Source organism: Malassezia globosa, assembly GCF_000181695.2.
Source record: "Malassezia globosa CBS 7966 chromosome Unknown mgl_sf_8.1, whole genome shotgun sequence".
Lineage (NCBI taxonomy): Eukaryota > Fungi > Basidiomycota > Malasseziomycetes > Malasseziales > Malasseziaceae > Malassezia > Malassezia globosa.
In genome coordinates this window covers 497,158-516,020 of record NW_001849864.1, presented here as the reverse complement: position 1 = coordinate 516,020, position 18,863 = coordinate 497,158, and the positions used below count along the sequence as shown (strand labels likewise).

Here is an 18,863-nt window from a genome sequence, read left to right as displayed (position 1 = left end):
CTAGCCTGCTTCCCAAAATGAATCTCTCAACGAGTCTCCTCGTTTTTGTGCTTCTCATTGCTCATCTCGTCTCTGCCGAGTTTACCATTCCACTTGAGCGTCGCCTGGGACCAAACGGCAAGATTGACTACGATACTGAGATTCGACACGTTGCAGCCAAGTATGCCAACCATGCGATGGCCCATTTCAAAAACACAGGAAAGCACCATCAGTCCGTGAATGGAACTACGCTTCGGAAACGAGCAGGCACAGCACGACTTGATCTGGCGGACAACTTTGCGTGGACAGGAGAAATTGAACTCGGGTCACCGGCTCAGGCTAGGTGGGTCATTTTTGACAGCGGATCGTCGGATCTTGTCATGAACAAAGGCATGTACAACCACGAAGACTCGACAACATCGAAAGACTTGAACAAAAAGTATAGCATGGACTATGTCGGTGGTCCCGCATCTGGCTCTGTGTACACGGATCAAGTCACTATAGGCGGGGTCAAGGTCAAGGATGTTGTGATCGCTGACAACAATGATGTCATGAATGGCTTGACCAGCGAGAAAAGGGATGGAGTTCTGGGCCTAGCATTTCCTTGGTTTAGCGGGCTGTCGGATGTTTCGGAGCCGAACTTTGTCGATGCAGCGAAGCAACAGAAAGCGCTGCAGAAGAACGTTTATCATATGACGGCAAGGATGAATGGAGGATCAACGCTCAACATCGGCAAGATTGATGCTTCAGAGATTGACGGAGATCTTGGCTGGGTGAAGGTAAACCAAGGCGATGGTTACTGGAAGACAGATCTACAAATCAACGGCAAGAAAGTCACAGGGATTGTTGACAGTGGTACAAGTTTTGTTGTTGCCCCTGCTGACCAATACACCAAGATCATTGGCGGTATTGACAAATTGACGGTTAAGAAGAACGACAATGGCGAATATAATGGCTATTACAAATGTGACGATCCACCAGTAATCAAATTCAAGTTGGCTGGCAAGGAGACCACAATGAGCGAGGATGCCATGTATGCTGATCAGGATGGTGACCAGTGCCGCATTTCGATTGTCAGCATCAACGGCTTCAATGATTGGATCTTTGGAAGTACATTCCTGGCGACAGGGTCGGTTGTGTTTGATTTTGACAACACGCGACTTGGATTCGGCAAGCAGACTTGAAACGATTCTCTTACTGCGACCAACGCAGAAGGTTGTTGGTCTTTGTATATTACGCTTGGGTTTATTGTAACGGAACGAGAGTTGAGCACCTTAGGTGCCTGTGTAGACATGACTAGCATGAACATAGTTCCAAATATTCTATAATCAAGGGACTTTCTCGCATCGAACTGGGAATTGAATTTCTTGCAATTGTACTTCTGCGGTGTGTTTCTCAAAGTTAATACTGGGCAGCACTATTGGATTCGTGGTTTCCTGTGAGGTTTTCGCCGCGGTGGGGCATATCGCGGTGTGTGATATTTGTGGAATTTGAGAGAATTAAATGAATGCCGACAAAGTGTGGAGTATGAGAGGCGCACCTATCCGGGTCTATTGATTTATGGACGCAGAAACTTGTTGAAATAGCTTCGGCATTGAATGATGTCTCATATTTGAACATATAGTTTAGCTATGTTGTTGATACACAAGACCGTATCTTGGCTTCACACGCTAGCGTCAAGAGCAAGAGTGATAGATTGGAACAAGATTTAGCCACGGTGTCCAAATTCAAGCTTATGGCAGAGGGGAAGAGGGTTTCTGACTTCATGCCGCGGTAGATCTTGCTTATTCATGTATGTATTGGAACCATTTGAAGCTAATGCCATTGCCATGGTTCAAAATTTGCCCATTACTACAACTGAGCCCAGCCATTGCTACGGACAACGAATGGTAATATCTCAAGTTATGTTATAAAGGCATTCATTTCGACTCATGGCTCACGTACAAAGTCGAGCTCGGGAGACTGACAAGGATGGTATAAGTGTGACGATCGATATCAGGTCAAGATCTAGTTTGCAGAGAAAGAAGCGCAAATAAGGAAGTAAGCAATGTCAAGGAGCGAATAGAAGGGTAAGTGTCTACTTGCCGTCGTGGGCTCTAAAGGCGTTGGTAAGTGGGGTTTTGGTGGCACCTTTCAAATGATTTAGGTCGCTTTCGACTTGGATTATGAGCGAATGGCTTTCGATGGGCTTATATACTGAGATTGGTGTACTTAAAAGGGTATGCATTCGAATTCAGACTGACACGATAAGCGCAGTTAGTAGAAAGGTGAAAAAGATATAGTCGAGGTTCCAGTCGAAAATGTGGGAACATCAAACTGTAATGCAACATTTCTTTTGTCCGGCTAAATTGTTTCAGATTTTGTAAGTATTTCACGATGCAATGATATACGCGTTTGTGTTGTTCAAGCTGAGTTCGATTCCAGCATATTAGCACGATTTGTTCCAGCAAGCTCGAACGACAAAGCTAGTTAATAGAGTTTGTCGGTTCGAAGTAGCAAAAATTTCGAATTGGAACGCGAGTTGCATGTTAGCTCGCATATTGTTCATAAGACGGTCTGGTAGAATTAAGTTGGCTTGTCAGGTTTAATGTCTTAAGACATTTGCTTGTCTTGCAGATAATGTTTTTGATAAGCTGCACAAGTGAGGTCGTGTTATTCACACCGATGCAATAAATTCACTAGGGTGATTATTCGATATGTGTATTACGATCACGTGTCAAACATTATATTCGAATTAACGTTAAAAGATTTAAGCGCTGTTGTGTACCTAAGTTTTAATTTTGAATTCATTGGATGTTATGGAGACTGATCTGCGAGATGTTCTAGTTCTAGTGGGGTATGTGAACCGTGTTTAAACATACGCATCATATACCAGCTATGGTCCTCTGTAAAAATTCAACTTGAGAATTTTTTTAGTTTTAGGTTCCTTTTGCTTTCTTATCGTTGGTGTATTTTAATTTGTTCGAGGCGTCGCGTTGAATAAGTAAAAACGCTTGAATGCAATGCATCGATTTAATACCTAGAACTAAGCTTGCTATTGATGTCATGACATATTTCAAAGGGCTGAGAATATCCATTAAGTTATAAAGGGGTGACCTGCAAAAGCTAATTGGCGCAGAAATTCATGACCTGGCCATCAGCTGTATTTGATTAGGGACAGATTAACTTGGGACTCATAACTTGTATCTTGATTTTATTCGACATTTCCTTGTTCGACTGGTCATATATACTAGTGAGCGTCGTCCCCCGCACCCGAAATCATGGTACGGCATGGAAGAGAGTTCCTGCTTGGATTACTATCGCCCTACTGTGTCAAGGGCTGTTTTCATGAACCAAATTAGCATACGCGGCATTAATGTTATGACCATGGGAGTTGGTGTAGGTGGTTTAAGGTAATAGCCTAAGAGGTAACAAGCTTGTCTAGATTTTGACCTAGCTTTTGATGGGATTGGTTGGCTTAACTAGCCCGGTAATCAGCAACATACTTTCCTACAGTCCGCAATCGAGCTATGGGTCTCGACTTGAAACCTTCACAATTGACTTAACGCAGAATTGGTGGTTTATACTTATTCCAATGATTGGACTGAATGAACCTGAAAGAGACGGCTATGAGACATGATGCTTGAAATCGATGGACGAAAGATCTTTAAAGTTGTAAGTAGTGACACGATCCTGTCTGTTGTCCCCTGATCGTTATTAGTAAGTTCTCAGGGGCAATGTCAAACTTTTGATTAAGACTAATTGGAAGACGTATACAATATCTAACGTAAGTATGACGAGTTATGAGGTATCGTTCATCACGTCCATGTTTGTTGAGAAAGAGAATATGATAGACCGAGACGCAATGCGCTACGCTAGGGTAGATGATCATTGTCAAATTTTTGTATTTGCTTGGACCTTGTCAGTAGCGAGATTTTTGAATACAAAAACCTCACGTTCGTATCAGGTACGACTCATGCCGACCATAGGCGGCTTGGATCAAACAAACCGACGTGAAGCTTTTCACTAAAGTCGATTTAAATGTTAGGAATCCTAGTAAATTTTCCGTGTGGACTGGTCAGATATGAATGCGAAGATACTTTCTCAGCTCAACGGCTCCTTTTTTAGCTACATCTTTTAAATGTATTACGGAAAGTGAGAATGTACACCATCGTTTAAGGTAAACTGTTGGCCATATTCAAGAGAAACAAAAACAATTATGGGGGGTATAATTCATGATCGTGCGGAATGCATCGAGACATTGGGAAGGTAACGATGACTTGACTAGGATCTCACAACAAAAAGATGCAACTCTCGTCATGACCGGTGTATATGACAAAAATCCATATCGAGAATGGGTGAGCCCAGTTCATTTGGCATTTTGAAAAAAATTGGAGCTAACACATGTGTGAAGTCTATTAATTTTGTTCCGCATTTCTCGCTCAAGAATAGCGCCGTAAGAGGATGATAAAATATTTGTACTTATACTATGAGGAAATCTATGTATAATCGAAGACCTTTGCGAACCGAGATTGCACCTACTTGGCAAACGCTCGTCACAACTCCAATATTCATGGACGAGCTCGATGCTTATATGGTAAGCTTTCTCCACGGTATAGTTTCCACGAGGTTATTAAACGCCCAGCTCAGATACAAAACTTAGCCAAGACTTGGGTTCGCCCCAAGGTACGGTTTCTTTTGTGTCTTCGTTTACGTCATATTTTCAACCACGGCTGAAAATGCGCATGTGTTTATTCTTGGGGCGCAGCTTTTGATCTGCAGTGCATGCACGTGCTGATAATATTTACACGAGATGAGGCGTCGCTCATGTAATCTAATCTTGAAATGAAGTCGCAGCCAGTCGATTCGTCACGTTTCGCGATTGCGCCTGTGTTTGGGCGCCGGTGAAACATGCACACTAATCACTGTTACCTAATTAAGAATTATTTGCAATAGACGAAAGGGAACGACTCGCACGGCCAAACATGCGCTGCCGCTATATATGAAGCCGAGACTCTCTCCATCCCAACTTAGCGACCGGGACCATGGCTGCTTTCAAGACGCTCTTCGCGGCCGTTGCAGCGGCTCTTGCTGTTGCTGGCGTCAGCGCGGCTGACTCTCTCAAGGATGTTGAGCATGTTGTCCTGTTCATGCAAGAAAACCGTGCATTTGATCACTACTTTGGCACAATGGCTGGTATCCGTGGTTTCCAGGACCCGAACGTGCAGATGCGCTCTAAGAGCAAATCTGTCTTCTCACAGCCACTGAACTCTTCACTTAAGCCAGCTCCGCCCAAGGATGTAGATGAACTCATGTTCTTCTACATCAACCAAGCTGGCGGTCACTACAACAAAGCCACGCAGTGTATGGTCGGTGGCTCGAATGGTTGGCAAGAGAACCATGCTGCTTGGAACAATGGAAAGAATGACAAGTGGGCCATCGAAAACACGCCTTACTCGCTTGGTTACTTCAAGCGCAAGGAACTCCCTGTGCACTTTGCTCTCGCTGAGGAATTTATTGTGGGCGACTCTTACTACGAGAGTACAACCGCCGCCTCGGATACGAACCGTGCTGTGTGGATGTCTGGCACAGTTAACTCACCCGGCTCGCCTCCGGGTGGTGACCCGAAGAAGCAGGGTGGCCCAGTTATTGATGACCACCGCGCTGCGGGCTGTGAGAAAGACTCCCGTGGTAACCCTTTGGCGTGTCTCCCACTGAAGTGGAAGACAATTCCTGAGTACCTTGAGGAACAAAACATCACATGGATGGTTTATGAAGACACTGACAATGGCTACCACAACATGTTGGAACAGTTCCAGCAGTACGAATACGATATCATCAAGCAAGGACCACTTGCCAAGAAGGGTATTTACCGCCCGGGCCTCAATAAGTTCATGTTTGATTTGAAGAACGGAAGTCTGCCACAAGTGTCGTACATTGTCCCACCTATCGAACTCTCGGAGCACCCACCGTACACGCCAGACGATGGTGGCTGGATCCAGCGCGAGGTGGTAACGTCGCTCATGAACAGCCAATACTGGAACCGTACCGTTTTGATTATGAGCTATGACGAAACTGGTGGATTTGCTGACCATGTGATGGCGCCTCTATCGCCAAAGGGGACCGACGGTGAATGGATGGAAGATCCATTTGACCACAATCTTGGCCAGCAGCCTGTTGGTCCTGGTTTCCGTGTGCCATTCTACATTGTTTCACCTTGGACCCGTAAAGGAGGTGTTTTCACGGAACATGCTTCTCATGACAGCCAAATTCTTTTCCTTGAGAAGTGGTCAGCTGCTCACGGGAAGAACTGGACAAGTCACGAACTTAACCCATGGCGTCGCAAGCACATGAGTGACCTGTTGAGCGCCTTTGATTTCACGAACCGTGACACGAGTGTTCCTAACATCCCCACGATGAAGAACGCGTCGAAGGACCCAGTCACTCACAAGTGGAATGGCGCGGCACTTTGCCAAAAGCGCTACAACAATGACAACCAGCCACCAGTTCCTTACGGAAACCAGACTGAGCTGAAGAATGGCTACGAAGTCGAGAAGGGTCACAAGCAAGTGCGCGGGGCTCTGTCGGAGGGTCGCCACTTGGTATTTGAAACATACAACAACGCTCTGACGGCCAAAGATGGCAAGTTGCAGGCAACTGAGAAGAAGTCGAAGAAGGACTCGAAGGACCAGATGTTTGTGCTTCATTGGCAAGGTAAGGAGCCTAAGGACAACAAGGGCTTCAAGATCTCGACGCAGGGTAAGAACTCAAGCTACATTACTGAGGACCTTAAGCTCTCATCAAAGAAGGACGATGGCGTTGTACTGTTCTTCGAGGACAAGGGTAATGGCAAGGGCCATGAGATCAAGAACGGTAAGAAGTCGCTGTCCATGAGCAAGGATGGCGAAATCAACTGGGTTGACTCGGATGCGACGACGTTCAAGATCTTCAGTGTAACGTACTAAGTTGGCTGGAGATGCGGTATCATTTTAAATGTGACGTTTTTATTGGTTTTAATAATTAGATTATTTTTTTGGTAGTTGAGTGTATTTCAAGATTATGTGAGAGGACTGTATGTCCGGTCGTAACTGTCACTGTAACGACAATTCAATAAAGCAACGATGGAATACGTAAAGTGAGCACTAGGGTGTTCCAGGAGTTACTTACGACAGCCTTGGAAATTCTGGCCTAAAAATATCACGCATCATTCTGGGATGTATGTCCTATGGTACACCAGAGTGGTTTGAGTGGGTTCTGAACGAAGAGGAGTCGCTCCCTCTCGTCCACCATGCTTACAAGATGGGCATAAATACGTGGGATACTGCCGATGTGTACAGCATGGGCAAGTCTGAGGAAATCCTCGGAAAGGCACTTCGAGTCTTCAACATCCCACGAGAACGAGTTGTGATTATGTCCAAGTGCTACTTTGGAGTAGCAACGGATGGCACAATGCCACCAATCCTCTCGATGGCGTCCAACGACGGGGATATGGTGAATCGTGTTGGTCTGTCGCGGAAGCATATCCTAGATGCCGTCGAAGCCAGCGTACGCCGTCTTGGCACCTACATTGATGTCCTTCAGATCCACCGACTTGATCGAGAGACACCTAAAGAGGAAATCATGCGTGCTCTGAACGATGTGATTGAGAAAGGTTGGGTCCGCTATATCGGCGCAAGTTCAATGGCGGCTTGGGAGTTCCAGCAACTCCAGCACGTTGCGGAAAAGAATGGCTGGCATAAGTTTATTTCTATGCAGAACTTTTACAATTTGTTGTACCGTGAGGAGGAACGTGAGATGATTCCTTACTGCAAAGCAACGGGAGTCGGTATTGTGCCCTGGTCACCGATAGCTCGCGGTGTTCTCTCCCGCCCGTGGGATGCTCGTTCTACCAAGCGCGAGGGAACGGATGCGGTTTTGCACAGGCTCATCCGATCCCGCGAAACAGAAGCTGACAAAGCTATCGTGAACCGTGTGGAAGAAATTGCAAAGAAAAAAGGCACGTCTATGGCACAGGTTGCCACTGCTTGGTGTCTGTCTAAAGGGGCCAACCCTATCGTCGGATTGAGCAAGATGGATCGCATCGATGAGGCAGTCGCCGCACTGCAAGTATCGCTCACGCAAGATGAAATTGAATTCCTAGAACAGCCCTACATGCCCAAGGCTGTGGCTGGCTATTAAACATTGAGCCGTTTGTAAACGATGCACGCTAAATGCTTTTTAGAATGAGGCGGCCGAACGTGTCCGTAAATCGACCAAGTGAGAAACTCTTGCAGAGGGCAAGCGGTTTGGCGTATTTTGCGCGACATGTCTTGATCCCCAGCGGAATCTTATTCGCAAGTCACATGAATGTGGGGTGGGTATGTACGTAAGGCTTACGTAGCATTAGATCTTTTGCGTTTGTGGCAGTGTAGACATCTAACACTGTTGGGTAGGTGCGCTAAATTGCTGCGCCGGCACCGAGCGATAGTGTTCTCGTCGAACTCGATCGCTCATGAGATTCTTGATTTTAACAGCACTGGTGCTTTTCGTTGCACATACGGTATATGCTGATATCGGGGATGTCGTGGCAAGTGGCGCAAAATCTGTGTTCGGTGACGCGACATCGTTCGGCGGAGGTACGTATGCGGAAAAACGAAAGAATTCCTAATATGACAGGCGCTGCTTCTACAGCAGCCTCCGGCATCCAAAAGGGTGGTGATGTTGCTGCTTCCGGGGTCTCGAAAGGTGGCTCAGATGTCAAGTCAGGTGTATGCAAGGGTGGTACGTGGTTTGACTAGCTCTCACTCCCTAGTCTCTTGCGGCTCCCCCACAGCAACGGCGACAAATCCCAAGCAGTCGTATAGTAAAGCGATTGGCACACTTCACACATATGGTGAAAGCGCTTCGGGTGCAACTGGTGCACCTGCGGCAGGCCCTTCATCTACGAATGGTTCCAGTTCCGATGACTCTGCAGGCGGGATTGGCAACGGCCAAAACACACAACGGGGCTCTGCGCTCCAAGCGAAAGCGAGTCACCCCATCTTTTTGCTACTGATTAGCTGTCTAGCAGGAATTGGCGCAGCGATGCTTTTGTAATTCGTAGTCCTTACGCTCTGTCTCTTTCAACATCGAATCCTCAGAGTGCAATTAGGAGCACAAATTTCGCTTATGCCAGTCCAGCGGATGTGGAGAGTACTCCAATCTGGGGCAGGTCAGGCCATGATGTAACAGATACTTTCTCAACTTGACGTATCTGGACGGCGAGCGCGGTAGAAGTGTTTTAGGATGCCATTACCCCAAGACCTGCGTACGTCGCTTTTGAAGCGACAATACAGGCCAGATGCATACGACCATGGTTATAATGAGGAGCAAGAGGATGACGATGAGGTGGGCGAGCTCCCTAATGTGCGTGCACAACAATACCACGTTCCGCCTGCACGAGCACCTGGGGCTTATGCACCACTTTCTTGTGATGACTGCTTCTCGAGCGCATTGGAAATTGATATACCATGCATTGTTTCGAGTCCTGGGGATTCCGAGAAGCATGCAACGATCCGTGCTTATTTTACACCACCTTGCTCTGGATTAACACCTTCTAGTACGGTCATGGTGTGTCATCATGGAGCAGGATTTGGGGCACTTTCTTTTGCACTCATGGCGAAGGAAGTTTCAAGAATTAGCAAGGGTGAGTTGGGTGTTTTAGCGTATGACTGTCGGGGACATGGAAAGACAACATTTCCCCTCGAAGAGAAGAAAAACATGTCTTTGGAAGCACTCACAAGCGACTTGTTGGCATTGCTAAGGACTATGTTCCGGGATGTGAATCAGCGACCTTCTTTTTTGTTTGTCGGCCATTCGATGGGAGGCGCTGTGGTCGTCGAAGCTGCACACGCGCTTGAACGTGAGCATGACATCCGCGTAGCGGGTGTGGCCATGATCGACATTGTGGAAGACACATCACTCCAACTTCTACCTGATATGAGTCGCATTGTACGCCAGCGACCACTGGGGTTTGCGAGTTTGGAGTCTGCGATCCAGTGGCATATCAAGACTCGCACGATTCGGAATGCAGAAAGTGCACGCAGGAGTGTGCCTTCACTCGTACACCTGATGCGTGGCTACAGAGATCTCCCATGGCGATGGAACGCTGAGCTGATTGAGACAGAGCCTTATTGGACTGGCTGGTTCAAGGGTCTGTCGTCCAAGTTTCTGGCATGCCATGCTGCACGCTTGCTGATCCTCGCCGAAACCGATCGGCTGGACCGAACTTTAATGATAGGACAAATGCAAGGCAAGTACCAATTGGTCGTTAATCCACATGCTGGCCATTGTGTACAAGAAGACGATCCAACTAGTACTGCCGACACGCTCTTTCACTTTTGGCGACGAAACGACAAACTTCCTCCTGGCCTGCGTGCTGTAGGCCCGTCATGACGAGATACACACTTCCATTGACACGGCCGTAGGCGTTCGTAGGCGTTGAGGTAGGTGGAAACGCGTTTTCGACGTGGGTGTGGAGCCGGGGCTGGGCTGGCCTGGCGCTTGAACTGCACAACATGTCTGCGAGCGGTGAGGATGACATGGGTGTTGAAGCAACCAATACAGCCGACGGGACTTGTGACATGGATGTGCAGAAAGATGCGACGACAGAATCTGCCGAGGAGGACATGGATGACTTTGGTGATTTCGAAGAAGGCGATGCACCAAGTGCGACTTACGAGCGCGAAGCACATGTTGACTCGAATGTGACAAAGCACACGTCCACGAGTCATGTATCATCGACGCTGAAACAGCTGCCATTGGGTATTGATTCGAATGATATCTCGATGCGTGAGGCGATTCGTGAGCTGCTGCCGCGCGAATTCACAAACGTGCATGCTTCCATGTCCGATGGCAGTGCAAGTGACGTTGTCGAAGAAGGAATGCGTCAAGTGGAAGGACTATCGCAAGTCCTTGTTTCTGAACAGAGTCGCTCCATGTTTCGTGAACTTGATTCCAAAGATATGCCTAGTGCGCCACTGGATTGGCGCCGATCACATACCCGCCGCCAATACTTGATATCCTTGGGCGTTCCGATCAATTTGGACGAGGTACTAGGAAATGGCCCCACGAAAGAGGCCCTTCCACCACTTCAACTTAACCTTATGACATCAGATCATGATTCATCGTCCCTGTCGGTCCCTGCACGGCCAGGTGCGCCGAAAGTTTCATCGAAAGAAAGTTGGGGCGATCATCGACGACGCCAGATTGGTCTACATGAGCCATCTTTGCCAATAGGCAGGATCGAGAAACTTTTACAGCTGTCTGAAGATGACATCAAACTGCTGACGTTACCAGAACTTCGCGAACTCTTCCGCGAGATGGAGTCTTTATCGAAACGAATGGGCGATGCACTGCAATACCATCTAATGATCCGCGAAACTTTCTCCACAGATAGTGAAGTCTATCACGGAATGATCCGCGACCTTGTCGCTGGCGCATCTAACAAAGTTGCAGCTCGCGCAAAGCAAGAGAAGCGTGGCTTCATGGGCGGGCGAGGATCCAAAAATGAAGATATTTCGCGTCCTGGCACACCAGCGTCTCGATAATGCCTCTGTCACAATCGTATATATACATACATATACACTGAACTACGTCTTTGGTGCACGCAGCTGCTGCTGTTCGCGTGCTGCATATGCCATAGCAATTGTATCTGCATCTGGCTCGACCAGGACAGGTTCTGGAGGTGGCTGTGTGCATGGAAGAATCGTGCGCTGTTTTCTTCCAAGCTCATACCTCGGATCCCGCACAATCTCCGCGTGCTTGTGTTGTGAAACGCTCATGCTTGGAACCACACAGAGCTCGGGGTCGCACTCCTCGTGGTGCTGAGCTTCATCGAAGCCGATCAATGGCCATGATCCGTCACTATGCCATGAAGCTTTCAGCGCTTTGACCTTGTGTCAGTCATGTGGGCGCACGTACGACCATCCAAAGCGGCAAGCCACGCGGTCTCCCGGACGATGGCGCGAGGCTGACTGCTCTGCCTGCATCCAGTGCGCGCTTTATATTTAGCAGTGTAGGCTGCATGGACGCAAGCTCTTCTGCAGCAGGTGTGCTTGTCAGCGCATGCTCAAGTCGATGTAAGGCTGCTTCGTGTTTGTCATTCATAGGAGAGCCGGTGCATGAGTGTAGAGAGGAGTGCCTTGGAGCCTCTGCCGAGAACAGTATCACAGGCAGCGCTGCATTTCTTTTTCGTTGAAGCGAGTCTATTCTCCACACGTATGTGCCACTGGCCTTTCTTGCATGGTGTCTTGGTTCGTGAACAGTGGCAAGGGCGTACAAGCTTTTCAAGGATGGGGGCGCCGTCTGCATACATGCAAGCAGCGCTATTCCATTCATACACCGACAATTTATGCACTCGCTAGTGGACGACCACCGTGTGGCGTAGCGATCGTCCGTGTATCTGGGTACGTACATGACATGGAATGAATGTGGATGAGTTCTTACATATGCGCTAAAAGATCTCATGCGTCGTCTGTGTATAAATACATGTGCCAACCACAGGCACAGCCGCTTATAGCACATCGTGTCATGCGCCGATCCATCATTCACCCACAAACGCAAGAGCTCCTAGATGATGCACTGGCAGTGTATTTTCCACATGGCCGGTCGTTCACAGGGCAGGCTACGTTGGAGCTACATCTACACGGTAGCCCAGCCGTCGTACGTGATGTGCTAGAGGCCTTAGATGCCATGCGTACCGTTCTTTCGACGCGCGATATGCGCCCAGCCCTTCCAGGCGAGTTTACGCGACGTGCATTCGAGCATGGCCGTCTGGATTTGACGGCATGTGAGGCACTTGACTCACTACTTCATGCAGAGACATCTCAGCAGCGTCGCCTAGCACAATGGGCAGCGCAAGGATACCAAGCGCAGCTGTATGATCGACTGTACGCACAGCTTGTGCAGGCCATGTCCCAAATGGAAGCCATGCTGGATTTTAGCGACGAAGACGATGTCAATGAGCACCTGTGGATCTCTGTCCACGAAACTATACATGGTATGCGTCAGTATTTGGCGTCAGAACTCCAGCTTAACACGCCTCCCACGCGGCGTTCTTACGCTGATGCAGTGATGCAGGGTGTGAGGATTGCTTTGTATGGACGTCCGAACGCCGGTAAATCGTCTTTGCTAAATCGTCTGGTGCGCCGAGATGCAGCTATTGTTACGCCATATGCAGGCACGACGCGTGATGTCTTGGAAGTGTGCATGGAGCTGGCAGGGTATCGGGTCACACTGGCCGACACAGCTGGCGTACGAGCATCTCAGGATGCAGTTGAACAGATTGGCGTCGAACGAACCCAAGCCTATGTTGCCGAAGCCGACATGTGCGTGCTTGTGTGCACACCGCAGGATTTCCAACATGATCTTCCGCCAGCGGGTCCCTGTCGGATACCCGCCGCGACATTGGAGCGGCTCGGCGTCCAGATGCAAGCCAAGCCTGTGTTGATTTTGATCAATAAAATGGATGAATGCTGGGATATCGGTGGGGACCACACCAGCAGTCCCCTGAGTAAAGGCCGATGTGACCATGAAGGTGTCGAGTGCCATGTATGGCATGCGAGCGTGCTGCATGACGTGGGCATGGATCTACTTATGAATGAACTTGGATCACACGTGGCACGCATGTACGACACGAACCAAGTCACTATGCCCCTTGTCACACAAGCACGGCACCGGCATATCCTGATGGACGTCGTTGCATGTCTTGACACTGTGCTCGCGACTCGAGAGTCGCCCGATCTTGTGGTTGTTGCAGAAGAGCTTCGGCATGCTGCTCATCTCCTTGCACAAGTGACGGGCCGCACGATCACGTCAGACACAGTGCTGGGCGAGATCTTTGCCCGTTTCTGCATCGGCAAGTAGTGATAACAACAGCCCACATGAACAGATATTACGACATGTTTCGTAAATGAGCAAGGATCTGTGACATGCGCTCCTGTGGATCTTCATCACAAAGTGGTGAGTCCCATGAATGAGCGGCTTCCAGCACTTGCTGCTGCGACAAACCATATTGCCAATGTGAATGTGTGAGAGACTCCAAGGCTTGTGCTGTACAAGAGCTGGCTCCAGCCCGAGGCATTGTCCCTAGCGTTGGAATGCCCAGTGCATCTATGATGGACTGGCTGATTTCATCCGCTGGACTAGACGCCGATGCTAGCGGCATCTGCATGTCAGCTGCGCTCTGCCGCTCAGAAACGGTTGTCGTCTTTTTCGGGAGAAGCATCGTAGAGGCTCGCAATCGCGGCACTGTGGTGGGTGTAACTGTTACACGCAAAGGCACCGAGCTCACCAGCTCTTGGACCGTGTAGTATACGTCGGCAGAGGGCGGGGGCGTATCTGGCACGACCGAGTGTGTGAGCATGTCGTCTAGCACGAGCCTTGCACGCTCAGGAAGCTCGAGAAGAGCACGATACGCATGCATATCTACATACAAAGCGTCGTGTGTCCCCGGTGGCTGTGCATGCCACCAACAAGCGAGAGCAAAGGTGGCTGCCACAGCATTGAGAGTTGTTGTGGTGGTGGTAGAAAGTGTCGGAGGCGACACAGGAGCGAGTTCATCAAGGAAGGCTCGTATGACCATGTCGCTGAAGGCTCTTCTTGTAGCGAGATCTGATCCTAATACATCACTGGCATTTTTCCATTGGTTTCGTGTCCAAACACGCTCAAACACAGTTAGAGCACCGTACTCATACCGCAAAGATTTCCTGAGCGGCGAAACGGCTGGAGCAGGATTTGGCATGTCTTTTCCATCAAGCCATTCCCATGTGAGCGCAAATGCATGTACAAGGATGTGTACGTCACGTCTCAATGCGTCTGTGAATGCCTGCGAGGTCGCAAGGGCCGTCCATGAACACGCGCCGTAATCATGGACGGTGCCCGATGCCATGTGAGGATCAATCGTAGCTGCAGGTACAGAAGTCTCGCGCGATCGCATGCACACGCAATCACTGTAGACCGATTACTCCGAGGCTGCTGCTACCTTTGCCCCGACCGTCGAGACTAGGCACGGCAGGTGTGTGTATCTTGTTGAATCGTAATCTATAAATTTTGGTTTCTGCTATTTCGCTGGCTCTAGCATCCTGTGGAGACAGACAAGCTTATGACATAGGGACCAATTGACACATCTCCACAAAGCAGATAGATGCAATAGGGTCGTCTGGCTGGCTGCCTTGGACACAGCTGCTGACATGCCAAAATAAAATAAAAAAAAAACGTCATCGTAGATGAGTCGCAACCACTCACTCTAACACGCGCCATTCGTCACCGAGCTGGGTTTCATCAACGTAAAAGTAGCGCACGGGGTGGCCCTCACTCTCGCACGTGCCTTCGAAAGCAACAGGCTCAGTGCTGGCGGTGCTCGTGATCCGCCAACGAGCCCACCAGCGGCCAACTACTTTGCCACTCGTAACATCGACTGTCTCGGCCACGAGACTCGACACAGTGTGATCACCCATGCGATCCGAAGAGTCTACCGTCAGCGGCGCAGGAAGATCCGGCAACTCCCACGTTGCCAATGGACGCGAAGTGGCACGTAAGAGTGATGGCGCGTATACGGTCGTTTTCAGTGAGCGCATGTGCCAGCTAAGCGTGGCTATTTCCAGGTAGTACTTGTCGCTGGCATGGCGCATAGGATCACTCGGTGTGTCGTCTAGGACAACATCTTGCGCACCGTCAGATATGTAATGAAGTGGCGCCGCGTTCGGATTAGTCCGGCGCAGTGTCATGTGGCCAACATATGGCGATCCAATCCATGATATGAGCGCTGTGCTCACAGAGCTAGCACCAAGTGTTGTCGCGGCAATCCCGACACGGGCTGCCAACTCCATCTTATGTGAGCACATTAAGAACACGGGCGCAAATACCGCTGCCACACTAAGTGACGAAAGCGAGAAGAGCTTGATCCGGTAGTACGCAGTTCTCATGGGACCAATGTATTGTGCAATGGCTTTTGACTTTTCGTGCCAACGAGGTGTGTGGTGTAGCATACGAACATCCAAACGCACACAACGTGGGGGCATGTGCTTTGGCGCAATGCTCACACGAGTAGCAGCGCCTCGAACGCATGAGAGCATTGAATGCATAGGTGTAAACGAATTGAAAATGATCCAGGTATCAAATCCACTGCTGAATCTCACACACACGCACAACGGGCGACCGAAACTACGACAGGCAACACTCCGTCAGGTCTGTGGAGCAAAGAGTAGGAAATGGATGGAGGTCGACGAAAGAGATCTCCGCGAATGTGTTCATCAGCAACAAGTCACGTGGTGGTCATGGCGACCCTTGCGATCGGGCATGTTCTTTCGTGTGTTGGTCGCCCCTCCACCAGTCATGATCGCCGAACAAGAGGAGCGTTGCCTTTGACTTGGGCACCCTGCGTGTCCATTTTGGCACTGCGCGCGCCGAATTGGATGGCGCGTTTCGGCAAGGAAGCTGCATATGTGAGACCTAGCGAACGTGCTAAGCAACGCAGCAAGTGCTTATCACCCAATTCATGGTCCTGTTCAAAACACGCTTTCGCCTGAGCTGGTAACGATGCCAGAAACGTCGTGACGGATCGTGCCAAGTACGGGTATCGTGCTTCGCGATTATGCGAGCTAAATATGCGGTCATCACGGCCCAAGTTCCTCGTGGGGATGCGATCAAGGTCCATTTGCAGCTCTTGCGTCAGGGTATCATAGCCGCCATGGCGCCATGCTTGGCGGTGCCGTGCGTATCCTGCGAGTAATTCATCAGCACCAAGCCCAGATAAAAGAACGCGTGCCGTTGATGTGTACGATGCACATGTGTCAGAATTAATATTGTGCACAATGCCCGTACCGCGCGACGCAAAGAACAGCGCCGCTGCAATAGACAAATCCATGACTGTGGCTTGTGGGTACATCAGTGCTTGAATGATGTCAAGATGCGCTGCATATTCCGCATACGGTACATTCACTTCCACAAGGCGAAATTGGCATGCTGGAAACAGAGCAGCCAGTTGTGCACAACTATCGCGCGCTGTAACGCGATCAGGCACGGCGTAGGGATCGATGGGGAATGTGTGTGCGTCGACCGGATCCGTCATGGACTTATAGGCGGCAGCAATCGCGCGTGGATTCTCGAATGACACATTCAGTAGATCCATAGGCTCCTTGACATAACGCGCAGCCAGTGCGGCAAGAACCGTACAATCGAGCCCACCAGAAAATAGAATCGCGACTCGTGAGCCTCGGATGCCCTGGACCCGGCAACGAACACTCTCGCTAAGGATCCGATCAAAATCGCGCAATAGCACAGCTTCGTCTGATATAGGTGCATGTGGCTCGCACAGGATGAGCCGTGTTGCATTCTAGACGTGTGTCAAACAAGTTTGTGTACACCGGCAGACGTACCTTTTGTCGACGAGGTATCGGGGTAGACATAGCGAGCTGCGCAAAATTTACGCGCCATATAGCATCACAGCTTACTTCAGTGAGTTGCGCGCCCTGTTGTATCCATTCTTGGCTTGCGACAGAGCAGATAAAGAGGGCATCTCGAGAGTCTTGGCCGTGAAGCAGTGATCGACGACCGACGGGATCACGACCATAGTACACGCATTGGTCCTGACACTGCCGTAAGTCAGGTCATGCACGCACATACATCGACAAGTACAAAAGCATATGGTCCATCAAACAAGCCGAGCGTCGCCATGAGAGTGGATAAAATATCTTGGCCTGGCGCGTCAAGGCGATCCATGAGTACACGCGCGTCATTTACGCGTGCATCGACGAGCGCATCGTCATCATTTTCACACTCGAAAATTTGCCCATTCCACACAAGCCAAAGGCGCTCATCTTTAGACTTGAGCGGCTGGCTCGTGATATCACCAGCGCCGCGAAGGCATAGAACGGATGCAAAGAGTTCCACATGCAGTCCTTGCATGTCGCGCGCAACTGTATCATGGGAGTCCATGCCGCGGCGTCGGACCTGCTGCAGCACAGATTCCCATGCCTCTGAGGTACGAGAAGATTCGGTGCGCCATGCACGGAATCCAATCCCACACATGCGTCGTCAAGCCTCGCGGTCGGCCCAGCGTTCGTCCAATGCGGGGTGAGGCGACCGACTTCCATGTCACACGCTGATCACGATCGGCGCTGTCACGTGCGTGACTCTCGACCTCGCTTGGTAGAAGGGCTACGCTCGAAGTCTTGCAGCAGCCAGTGAAGCAGTCGGAAAAAGGACCCAGGCACCACTAGCCCAAGCGAATCTGAGAGCTTCTCAAACATGTCGATGAGCACATTTGATCCAAACCAAGCGCAAAATTTGCCTGAAATCGAGAAGCAGATTGCCGTGCGATGTGTTGAGCATGCACAGACGTACTGGAGTCTGCTGGAGAAAGTGCGTGGCTCAGCACTTCGTCTGACCAAGTACGTTTGGGAGTATAACGGCTGACGAGAGACTGGACCAAGAGATCTATACCGACTTTGAAGAAACATTCCCTGAAGTGGCTTCGAATGATGAAGCAGTGCGCAAGATCGATGAAGATGCAATGAAGAGCCCAGCTGGCAAGGAAAAGTGGCGCAACTTTATTATGAAGTATGAGAAGAAGGGTACGTGACCCCGATCGCCAAGAGCCTGAAAATGAATGCAAAACTAACGATATACGCAGTGGCTGATTTCAACTTCGGCACACTGATCCGTATGGATGCATCGGACGAATACACGCAGAACAATACGATCTTTTGTACGTTGACTCCTGCTGCACTAACCACCTAGTGACTCGCTTCCAATTTTACGTGTTTGAGATTGCGCGATGCCGCCGCGGCATGAACGACTGGGTCTTTGAGCAAGCACGCAAGGCCAAGGCATCAGCGAAGGGAGCGTAAGGCATACAAGGGTCAATGGTTCGACGATCGTAGATG

The 18,863-nt window shown here is 49.7% G+C and overlaps 10 protein-coding genes across 10 annotated transcripts; 7 read left to right on the top strand and 3 right to left on the bottom strand.

Annotated features, from left to right (window-relative positions):
- Nucleotides 1-17: 17 nt before the first annotated feature.
- MGL_3327 (putative aspartyl protease) lies at nucleotides 18-1,163 on the top strand (the record flags this gene model as incomplete). Its single annotated transcript, XM_001729731.1, has 1 exon — nucleotides 18-1,163. The coding sequence occupies one exon, from the start codon at nucleotides 18-20 to the stop codon at nucleotides 1,161-1,163; it is 1,146 nt and encodes a 381-aa protein (XP_001729783.1).
- A 3,840-nt stretch (nucleotides 1,164-5,003) lies between these two features.
- On the top strand, nucleotides 5,004-6,923 carry MGL_3326 (putative phospholipase c; the record flags this gene model as incomplete). Its single annotated transcript, XM_001729730.1, has 1 exon — nucleotides 5,004-6,923. One exon carries the CDS (start codon nucleotides 5,004-5,006, stop codon nucleotides 6,921-6,923), a length of 1,920 nt encoding a protein of 639 aa, XP_001729782.1.
- A 373-nt stretch (nucleotides 6,924-7,296) lies between these two features.
- MGL_3325 (uncharacterized protein) lies at nucleotides 7,297-8,136 on the top strand (the record flags this gene model as incomplete). Its single annotated transcript, XM_001729729.1, has 1 exon — nucleotides 7,297-8,136. One exon carries the CDS (start codon nucleotides 7,297-7,299, stop codon nucleotides 8,134-8,136), a length of 840 nt encoding a protein of 279 aa, XP_001729781.1.
- A 1,086-nt stretch (nucleotides 8,137-9,222) lies between these two features.
- On the top strand, nucleotides 9,223-10,371 carry MGL_3324 (uncharacterized protein; the record flags this gene model as incomplete). The annotated part of the gene is made up of 1 exon (XM_001729728.1): nucleotides 9,223-10,371. The coding sequence occupies one exon, from the start codon at nucleotides 9,223-9,225 to the stop codon at nucleotides 10,369-10,371; it is 1,149 nt and encodes a 382-aa protein (XP_001729780.1).
- Nucleotides 10,372-10,493: 122 nt separating this feature from the next.
- MGL_3323 (uncharacterized protein) lies at nucleotides 10,494-11,525 on the top strand (the record flags this gene model as incomplete). Its single annotated transcript, XM_001729727.1, has 1 exon — nucleotides 10,494-11,525. The coding sequence occupies one exon, from the start codon at nucleotides 10,494-10,496 to the stop codon at nucleotides 11,523-11,525; it is 1,032 nt and encodes a 343-aa protein (XP_001729779.1).
- Nucleotides 11,526-12,507: 982 nt separating this feature from the next.
- Nucleotides 12,508-13,842, top strand: MGL_3322 (uncharacterized protein; the record flags this gene model as incomplete). The annotated part of the gene is made up of 1 exon (XM_001729726.1): nucleotides 12,508-13,842. The coding sequence occupies one exon, from the start codon at nucleotides 12,508-12,510 to the stop codon at nucleotides 13,840-13,842; it is 1,335 nt and encodes a 444-aa protein (XP_001729778.1).
- A 28-nt stretch (nucleotides 13,843-13,870) lies between these two features.
- MGL_3321 (uncharacterized protein) lies at nucleotides 13,871-14,914 on the bottom strand (the record flags this gene model as incomplete). Its single annotated transcript, XM_001729725.1, has 1 exon — nucleotides 13,871-14,914. One exon carries the CDS (start codon nucleotides 14,912-14,914, stop codon nucleotides 13,871-13,873), a length of 1,044 nt encoding a protein of 347 aa, XP_001729777.1.
- Nucleotides 14,915-15,218: 304 nt separating this feature from the next.
- On the bottom strand, nucleotides 15,219-16,061 carry MGL_3320 (uncharacterized protein; the record flags this gene model as incomplete). The annotated part of the gene is made up of 1 exon (XM_001729724.1): nucleotides 15,219-16,061. One exon carries the CDS (start codon nucleotides 16,059-16,061, stop codon nucleotides 15,219-15,221), a length of 843 nt encoding a protein of 280 aa, XP_001729776.1.
- Nucleotides 16,062-16,309: 248 nt separating this feature from the next.
- Nucleotides 16,310-18,006, bottom strand: MGL_3319 (uncharacterized protein; the record flags this gene model as incomplete). Its single annotated transcript, XM_001729723.1, has 2 exons — nucleotides 16,310-17,311; nucleotides 17,602-18,006. 2 exons carry the CDS (start codon nucleotides 18,004-18,006, stop codon nucleotides 16,310-16,312), a joined length of 1,407 nt encoding a protein of 468 aa, XP_001729775.1.
- Nucleotides 18,007-18,225: 219 nt separating this feature from the next.
- On the top strand, nucleotides 18,226-18,827 carry MGL_3318 (uncharacterized protein; the record flags this gene model as incomplete). Its single annotated transcript, XM_001729722.1, has 4 exons — nucleotides 18,226-18,368; nucleotides 18,400-18,551; nucleotides 18,611-18,685; nucleotides 18,718-18,827. The coding sequence occupies 4 exons, from the start codon at nucleotides 18,226-18,228 to the stop codon at nucleotides 18,825-18,827; spliced, it is 480 nt and encodes a 159-aa protein (XP_001729774.1).
- Nucleotides 18,828-18,863: the final 36 nt, after the last annotated feature.